The following is a 9,854-nucleotide window of genomic DNA, read 5'->3' on the forward strand; positions in this document are numbered from 1 at the left end:
TCAGCAGAATCTGGTCATTATAATCTCATCACAAACTTCAATTGGTGTCTGGAAAACATTATCTACCAAAAATAACCAAAGAATTGAATATGATGAAACTGGATTGCAACACCCTGACTTTGAGATGCTCAATTCCAGTCATGGGACCATGAACAGAAATTAGAACCAGATAAGGTTATTTTAAAGCCATAATTTGTGAAAGAGACGAAGGGATCATAGAGGAAAATGAAGTCATTTCATCCAGGGGTATCCAACAGATCGGCTCAGAGGAGTTGACGCTGGGTCTGGAAGGATACAGCAGAATGTTCCGAAAACTGTGGGTGTTTTGGGGGGGACATTCTAGATATTAGAAGCAAAGGAGATAAAAATGTATTCATACAAAAAAAAATTACAAATTTATTATACATATAAACTATACACAAACACTACACACACACACATTCTCTCATTGAGAAATGTCCACCAAAAGACTGTGTTTAGAGTTTTAAATATACCTGTTCTACAAAAAAAAAAAAATCTCTATGATTCTGTTTTAGTGATTTTACTGACAGTGATTCTCAAACTACATCTGTCATAATATGACTGAAAAAGTAACCGGCCTGCTGAGTGAGAACGGCATCCTCAGAAATCGTTTCAATAGGACTGAATATAGAACTTCATCTCACATGTTTTAAAATATCTTCCATCAGAATAATATTCCTTATGATTCCCCAAAGTCTGTTCCAAGGATCCTCCCAGGTCGGGGTTAAGGTCACCGCTCACATCAGCACTCACCCTCCCCACCGGGATGGACAGGGAAGTTGAGGCAGGAAGGTCAGGTTCTCTGGGCGATTCTCCTGGTCGTAGGAACCAGTGAAGTTTGATCTTTGAACACAGATGTTAAATTCCCCTTTTTCCTGTCCGATTGCATCTGTGTCTGTACATCAGCAAGCACACAGATGCTGCAAAGAGCCCATGGATGTATTATCAACTGCTTTAACCCTCCCTGTCTTCTGGGAATGCCACCCTTTGAGCGAGGAATAAAATCAGTGGGAGCACTGGACACGAAGTAATAGCTTCAGGTCCTAGATGTGTCATTTAGCAACTGGAGCGAAAGAAAGGCTGAAGATCCCCTGACGGGTTACCGCAGGGGCCATCTGAGAGGGTGGGTGTCACCGCAAATGGTTCGCCTCGCTCACTCAACGGACGCGATAAACACACCCAATGTCCTCCCACTGCACACGATTGATAAACATCATCGGCATCTATGCTGGAAAAACAGCCAGCACTGGCTGAGGCTGTGACACACGCTTACACCGGATTCTCATAAGGCTCCGCGCTGATTAACCTCACAAGGAAACGGGGTTGGAGACACAATTCCACGCGCGCCGTCTGAGCTCCTGGAGCGCAGTGAGCGGCCTACTCACTATATGACCCAAGTCATAGCAAGTACCCGGGACACGGAAGATGTGTCATCACCATCCAAAACTTTTGCAAGGAATGTCTTTTTGGCACAGTGCAAATTTAAGAATTAATCTGATAAAATCCATGCTTAACAGATATTAACACTGTTCCCTGGAACCATTATTTCTCTCAAATGAATGGGATGATTCTGGATAATAATCTTGACGATACTCCGAGCTTATCAAAATATTTTGAGAAACAACATTGGGCACTGGAGGGACACTCTGTCATAATGAGTTAGGGACCATTTCCTGCTGTTGACTTTTTAGTTTGTTTTTGCGATCCTTCCTACAGGATGCTCTGAATAAGGGGATTTTTCTCCACCTCAGAGTGTGTGCGTGGGACTGGCTAAGCCGTGCTACGAGCGGTGGGGACCATCTCCAACGCCCAGGGGGCTTCGTGACCCATGTACTCTGCTCACATTGTGTTTTCCTCGCATGTATGAAGTGGCTGATGGTCTCCAAAGAGCATTCTCATCACTTGCTTCTCGCAACAGCTCGGAAAGGTAGGAAGAAATAAGTCAACATCTTTTCAGATAAGAAGGCAGGCTCGGAGAAGCCACCGGGATGCACAGCGGGGATGGGGTGGGGGAGATGGGAGAGGAGAAGGGAGGGGAAAGAAGCCGAGGGGGAGGGAGGGGCAGGGAGGGGGGTGGGCCTGCTGGGTGTGAGTCCTGGGCCTCTGCTCTCTCCTCCATCCCCATCTCCTTCTCAGTGTGCAAAGGGGGGGAATACATGGAAAGAAACAAAGGGATGCAGGGAGGAAAGGAGACTGTGGATGGCTATATACCAATGAGAAAGTCTAAGTGAACAAGGTCCAAAGAGGCCCGGGAGGGGCCCAGAGAGATTCACAGACCCTCGAGATGAGCTCTTAACTTTCAGGGAACCTTGGTCATCTCTGCCAGTCCGATAAGGCCCTGGAGACTCTGACAACAAAACCGCATATACACATACATGCGGCGTTTTACACACAACCGCGGCGTGTTCGCTGTGCCCCCCTCTAGCGCTAGGTCCCGTTACGTGCGCCTCGGGAGGAGAGGCCCCGGGCTCTCCGGGCGCCGTGTTTGCTGGCCTGGAGCCCAGGTGGTCCCCCGCAGGTGCAGGTGCCCGGTGACTGTGCCCCAGAGACAGGAAGCGCCCGCAGATCAGAACCATCTCAGAACCCCTCCTGCTGGCTCCCACCTCCCGCAGCACCTCAGGCGTCAAGGAGAACAAGCAGCACAGCTCCCTGCACCGCATCCTGAACCATTACCTGCGGGCACCCAGAGCTTCCCCCAACCCGGGACCACCGAAGCAGTGGCTCTGGCCCTCCGTCTCCGCGCCCAGAGGGAGTTTCCCGGGGACGTGGACATCCAGGGTCAGCGCTGTCCCTGAGGCTCAGGCCTGCCCTGCTGCTCCGAGCTGGGCTTCTCCCCTGGCCCTAGCTCTCCGAGGAAGGACGGTCCAGCTCTATCTCCTTCAAACCACCTGGGCTGCGCTGAGGTTTCAGGAGCGACCGGCTCGGAATCTGGGAAGCGGAAACCACTGTCTTCGCCAGTTCTCGCAGCCAGTGGAAACCAAACACCCCTAATCGGCATCTCTAAATTCTGAACGTGGTGCCCCAGCTAATGCTACACAGATCCAACCGAACAGCGTGAGTTTTCAAAGAATTCCCGAACCATGCCATCTTCTTAAATGAGCCCAAATTACAGGTGTTCTCTGAAAACACAACTGAAATAATATTTCACAACATAAAATGGACTTGGGAAGAAAGAGTTTAAAATCACCTCATGGATATTTTAATAACAGAAGAGCCCGACACTACTGTCCCCAACATCTCCTAAAACACCACCCATCAGACAACGTCCCGACGTGACTCGGTTCCCCACGAATTGAGGAAAACCCTCAGCCTGGCCCTCCAGGGCGCATCGCCGAGGCCGAGCCTCCCCCTGCGGCCATGTACCCGCTGTGTTCCCCGAACTCCGCTCTTACAGACGGCACAGACCCTCGCTGTCTCCAGAGCACAGCCTGCACTTTCCGCTGCCAAGTGGCATTCATGTCGCTGCGGCCACAACGTCCTGACTCAGACTCCCTTCGGCCTCTCCTTCGAGTCCCATCTCAAATGCTCCATGTCCTTCGGAAGCCCCTCCTCGCCCCTCCAAATGAAAACGATCTCGTCGAGTTCCCAGGCACCAGAGGCCTTTGTGTGACATGCCTACGCACGCTCATGAAGTACCTATGAACCTTCTATGAAGATGACTTCCATCACGGCCTTTGCCTGTTTTCCTGGTTGGGCTGCAGACTCCTTAGGGCCAGGCAGCCTGGTTTAACGCTGAAGGATCGCTCCCTCGTAACCTCCTCTCTGCCTGACACGCTGCTTGCAACACAGAATCCGCAAACATTTACTGAACTGTTATTTTATTAACGATGCTAATGAGACAGTGATTCTTGCAGATTATCAACTATGGGCCAAGGCTGGTATTGCTATATTCAACCTAACTTAATATTCGAAATCCTGTGACTAAGGAAATTGAGGCTTAAGGAGCTTAAGTAACTTATCCAAGGTCACCCAGCTGTCCAAGGTCACCCAGTTGCTCAAGGTCACCCAGCAAGTAACATACCCAACTGTTCACACAGCACGATGGACTTTGGATCTGCGTCCAAATTTGTTTATAGACTCCAACCTGGTCCCTAAGTTACCACCATGTAAAAGCAATAACACTGAAAAAAATATATTGATTTCAATTCTTAGATACATACGTTTAGCAAGCATGAAGCAACACCTTAGCTTGTGGTAGCGAGAAGAGCTGCTTTCCAAAATGAACCTAGGCCATCAGCAATGAGTCTCAAAGGTTACACACTACACATGATGAAGAACCTGCATCGCCACAGCCCAGGAAACGTAAGCCATGGAGAGGGAAGCAGTTGGAGGCATGTTTGAAAGGGTGACGCCTCCAAATGAGGCATCACCCTTTCAAACCGAGTCTGCCTATAGTAACAGAAGAAGCGAAGGCTTGGCAGAGATTAGAATTCCGGGCGGAGCATGTTTAGCCCTGGCCCTTGGGCAAATTACCTTTCTAAGTCTCATTTTCCCAAGTGATAGGTGACAATAATAATTGCTTTCACTGATAATGCAAATGCTGGATGGGTATAAGGCATACAACTCAAACGGTGATGACAGCCCTGCCATCGTAATAGTATTTTCGTGGGAGTGACTGTGCCACGCCAGTGTCCTTGAGCAACATGGAGCTGCCATCACTGGTCCCAGCTTTTCTCACTGTCCACAGTACTCTCCACAGAGCAGAGGGGAGCCTCCAGGTCCCAACCTTCCTTCCTCTGCGCACTGACTCCCAGCTCTCTCTCTGGGACCTAAAGAAACAGTCAGGCATGAAACCAAGCTGGCTCTTCCCCTGACGCCCGCCCATCGGCCCCCTCTGGTCTCGCTTCAGAAGCGGTGGATGTACAGTGGCCTCTGGCACCAGTCTCGGGGGCGCACAAGCACCACAGCTGCCGTCTTTGCTTTCAGGTGCTCCTGGTCCTTGGGGTCCTCGTGGTCACAGGAGAGAATGTCTCCCGGGAGGGGTGCTCTGCAGGTACCTGGGGCGGTGGCCACTCAGAGCCCTGCACTCAGTAATGACTGACCGGTTCCCCTTCCCCTCTGCAGTTCCCCCAAAGGGGCCGTAATCACAATCTCTGGGCCACTAGTCAGTGTCTCTAACTGGCACCGGCCACCATGGAGAGGCGGGTAGGATCTGGAAAGTGCTCTCATTTCGATAAAACACAGAACAGCAACGACCGAGGGAAGACTTACAGACATTGTTGATTACAGAGCAGACGAAAGCAGTGTCCTGAAAGTAGCAGGCTTTTTTCTTAAAAAACAACAACAAAAAACCCTGCGCTGTTCAGTCTCCTGGAAAACACGTGCCCGGGAACCCAACAGCTGCAGCAACAGCCTCAAGGAAAAGCGATTTTTTTGTTGCCTTTCCAGCGGAGGCAAGAGAAACACAATCCTGAGGCTGGATTTGGGGTTCTGGCACATGCTAGCAAATCTCAATGGCCACAAAAGGAAACATTCCCCCAGCGAGCAGCGGGCCTGCCGGTGCTCACACCTTACGCAGGCGCTGGGAAGTCAGCCACCGCCCGGCCCGGCCGCGAGAAACAAAGTTACTCTGAGCTCGGCAACAACTTCCTGGGTTTGCTCCTGGAATTCCCAGAGGTGCCTGAGGCACTTGTCATTATTTTGTCAATTATTAAATGATTTCCCCTAAAATCAAAGAAAACATGACTATCCAAACCTAATAGATACAACAGATGCTCCCAACAGTCACGCCTGTGATTTACAGATTCAGCCACCGACAGTAACACTTCCCTCTTCATTTTTAATTTCCGACTTGTTATCTGCTCTCTGTCCAGGGAGGAAGGAAGGGGGGGGCAAGAACCCCCACAGGATGGGAACCTCCGGTACTTCAACAGTATCACAGGAACCATGTTTTCTCAAGAAACACCACCAGTTCTCCTACCTACAACTCCGCGTCCTCGTCACATATGTGGGTTATTCTATGATTGTTACTGTAACAGTGACCTATGTCTATGCGCGCACGTGTGTCCGTATAGACACACACAGTCCGTGAACCAACAGGCAGGCTCAGCGAGGCTGCTGCGGGGAAGGGCTTGCTGCCCGCGGAGGGGCGCAGCCCTGAATCCACGCGGGGATTGAGGCACCGCGGCTGCTGTGGGCAGGCGCCGAGCCGAGCCTCTCCATTTAGGACCCTGTTCTCTGTTCTCTCAGAGACGCGGTCCTGTCCGCCCCCTGGTCCGCTGGTCCCGCTGGCACTTTCATTGTCCCGGCAGGAGGTGGTGAAAGGGGAACCGGGAGTTCCTGACTCGGGAACCGGGAGTCCCCTCCACACCCCAGCAATTGATCCCCTGCTGTCCCTGTCGCTGGGACTCACCTCCCCGTGGCAATCTGGGCGCAAGGCCACCGAGCCCATGGAGTCAAGATGCACCCCAGTGGCTCACCCCCACCGCCAGGCCCAGGCCCCGACCCCCACCCAAGCACCTCGGACAGCCCCTCCGACCCCTCCCCCACCCCGTCGCCCGACACTGCAGCGGCCGCAGGGGTGCGGGGTGGCGCGTGGGGGAGGTACAAGGGGGCCTCCTCCGCACCCACCCTGACGCGCCCTAGATGTCCTCTGGGGAGGGGGCCGCCCGCAGCTGGGAGGCACCCGGGAGGCAAAGGCGGCGGCGCCCGGCCCTCGGCGGGGCCTCCACCCCGAAGAAGGGCGCGGGCGCGGGCGGGCGCCGGGCTTACCACGAGCACGGGGACCCCGGCGGCCAGCGAGTAGAGGAGCGCGGGCGGCACGGCGCTGCTGTCCTCCGGGCCGGGGTAGGGCTTGCGGTAGGCGCTGTCGTGGCAGAAGAAGCCCTGCACATTCACGGCGAACGTGTCCGTGTACTCGAAGTAGTACGCCAGCATCACGGTGCCTGCCATGATCACCATCTGGAAATAGAGCATGCTGCTGGGGAGCGCCGCGGCCGGCGGGGGCATGCAGCTCGGGGCGCCAGCAGCCGCGCGCGGGCGGGCGGGCGGGCGGCGCGCGGAGGAGGCGCCGCGGGGCCGGGCTGCGAGGCGCGGCGGGCGGCGGAGGCGGCTACCGGACGGGCCCCCGCTCCCCTCCCCGCCCCCTGCCCTCCGCAAGCGCCGCCCGCCCGGGCGCGGGGTCGCGCGGGAGGGCGGGGAGTCCCGGGCGCGGGAGCATCCGCGGCGCAGAGGCGCCGGTCAAGCCCCCAGGCCGGCGCGGAGGAGGCGGCGTCGGCGGAGCGGCGGCCGCAGCCCGGACAGCGACACCTGCGCCCCTCGGAGGGCGCACGCGGCGGAGCCCGGTTAGCTCCTCGCGGGGAGAAAACCCAGAACGGGGGGAGGGGGGCGCGGGCGGGGAGGCGGCAGGGAAGGAGCTGCAGGGAACTCCCCTCCGAGGCAGCCGCCGGGCGGTTAGGGAACCCGCACCGCGCCGGGGAGGACGGAGCGTGCACGCGTCTGCGGAGCGCAAACGCCGCCGAAGCGCCCAGCGGCGGCGGCCGCGCGGCGACTGTCAGCCGGCGCCCCCTCGGCTGGCTCGGCCCCGCGCGGGACCCACGCCCGGCGCTGGTTTCCGGGCGCCGGGGGGAAATCACCCCAGGGGCCTGGGGATGCCGAGCCCCTGCCTCCCCGCCAGCTCCGGGGCTCTGCGCAGGGCTCCCCCTCGCCGTCTCCTGCACGGCGGCCCCTCGCCCCGCCTGCCCATCCTGCGTCTCCCATTCCGAGCTGCTGGTGAGACAGGCCAGGGCCGCTCCGGGCGCCCGGCGGGGCAGCTGCCAGGGGGGAAGGGCACTTTGGCTCCTCTCGCTGGTCCCTGAGTCCCCGGGAACGGCCCGACTCCCCCTGGGCCGGGAGCCGAGACAGGCGGGCGCGCACCGCATGCATACGGAACATGCATACAGAACATGCACGGGGGACGCGCCCTGCGTGGGCGGACACGCGTGGGCGGGGAAGGCGCTGTGGAACCGCACAGGTGTGCCGAGCCCGGCTCGTGAGGCCGTGCGGGTCCTGTCTTGCGCGACAAGTTTAAACAGCAGGCCTGGGGGGCAGGGGCCCCAGAGCCTGACACAGCTCACCCCCCACCCCCTCCATGTGCAGGAGGCAGGGGGGTGGAAATATCCCCAGGGTCCTGCCCTTCCTAAGACAGGATCCCCTCCCGGGTTCCTGGAGGGTTCGTTCCTTTTAACGGGCTGTATGTACCTCAGTGATTTTTGGAGGCGGGCCTTTGTCATCAGCAAAAAGCAACACTGTTAGACTAAAAAGGTCATTTAAATGTGGCAGGTGAGTGGTAGTTTGAGGACGCGCCTCCGATGGCCGGGTGAACTCCTTCAGCGTGGGCACCTAACCCTCGGCGCTGTTTACGACCGTCGTTTAATAGCCGCTGACCACGCGTTTACCGGATGGGTGACGCGGCGCAACACTTGCAATAAGCAGTTTGGGGCCGTGGGAGGAAACTGCTCCTAAGTGGACCCCAGCGGCTGCCGGTGATATGGTAACATTATGCCAGGCAGACGGTAGGGCTGCTACAAAGTGTCATGGTTTATTTCTCCATTCAGAAGATCATTCTAAGGCAGTTTAAACTGCTCCTCTGGTTCTACACAGGACTCCCCCAAACCTTCCGATTTAATGGAATGTTTGGAAGAACGCTGTTCATTTTTAAGGGTAGTTCTCACCCATACCTTTGGATTAAGGAGAGTCTAATGTAGCTAATGTAGTCAAGCTAATGAAAACATGCATAATTTTCTAAATGAAAATGCATCGTAATGCCTTGTGGATGTGGTGAGTGCCCAGCACAGTTCCAGCAGCAAAGCGGGGTCCCTGCCTGCCCTGCTCACTGCTCTGTCCCCGGGGGGAGCACCGCATGGCAGGCACCCTGTAGGTGTTCAAGAAGCATCCGTGGAGTAAATCAATGAACTTGCTCCTCCGAGAACAACAGGGGAGTGTTTTCACGTATAAAATTGGTGTCACGGGTTAGGAATCCCAATCTCCACGTCCCCAGGTAAACGCAGTCCGCACGCTCACACGGCACCCTGACACGCAAGGCACGGGTCAGTGTAGAGAGGCCGCTCCGGAGCTGCCTCGGTTCACAGCCCAGCTCTGCCACTTAGCAGCTCTGCAAACCTGGGCCAGGTGCCTGACCCCTTTCTGCTGAGTTTCATCACCTTTGCGAGGCTGGTACGAGGTTCATCACAGTTAATTATCCAGCACAGAATGAGCTCCTTTATTGTGTTGAAATCCTGTGAAATTTAACTCCTAGCCGTAAATGCACCTCTCCTGCCTTAACCGGGGCGTGCTGGCCTCCACCCCAGTCCCGTCCTTGCTTTACTGCTTGCGAAACGGCCCTGGGGGTGTCCATGCTTCCACCCGCGTATACGGTTTTCTATAGATTTGTGCACATCCCGTCTCCTCTCCCGGATGCTAGCCGACCCGAGAGGAAGACTTCACTTCCCCTCAGAATTCTCAGTGTCCCCATCATTTGTTCATATTCGGTGACCAAACGTTGTTGTTGGATGACTCATGGTTGGCTAACGATCCATCCCTGAGATGGAAGTTAGCTCGCGTTATAAAGGTGCCATCGCTGAACTGAGCCTCCATGAATATTTTAGCAGGTTGGTTACTCACAAATGGGGCGAAGCGGAGGAAAGAGCCTGAGCTGCGTATGTGCCTGTGGGCTGGTTGCTTTACCTTCTCAAGCCTGCACTTTGGGGACAGAATGAACTAATCTTTCTTATCTCTGGGCTTAGTTTCACAATTAAATGAGAATATGTAGAGTACTTGGCGTAATGAAGGTCCTTATTAGCGTGTTTCTTCATTTTATTTTTATTTTTTTTATCTTCACCCGAGGATATGTGTTT

General features: G+C 55.4%; 1 protein-coding gene across 2 annotated transcripts in view; it reads right to left on the reverse strand.

Moving 5' to 3' along the window:
• PLPPR5 (phospholipid phosphatase related 5) overlaps positions 1 to 6,987 on the reverse strand; it is a 34,469-nt gene extending 27,482 nt beyond the window's left edge. For both annotated transcript variants that reach the window (XM_081121613.1, XM_081121612.1), the window contains exon 1: positions 6,733 to 6,987. In XM_081121613.1, coding sequence (XP_080977739.1) covers positions 6,733 to 6,969 — 237 coding nt within the window. In that variant the 5' untranslated portion in view covers positions 6,970 to 6,987. The remainder of the gene's footprint in view (positions 1 to 6,732) is intronic.
• Positions 6,988 to 9,854: the final 2,867 nt, after the last annotated feature.

The sequence above is a fragment of the Miniopterus schreibersii genome, assembly GCF_964146895.1.
Source record: "Miniopterus schreibersii genome assembly, chromosome: 19".
NCBI lineage: Eukaryota > Metazoa > Chordata > Mammalia > Chiroptera > Miniopteridae > Miniopterus > Miniopterus schreibersii.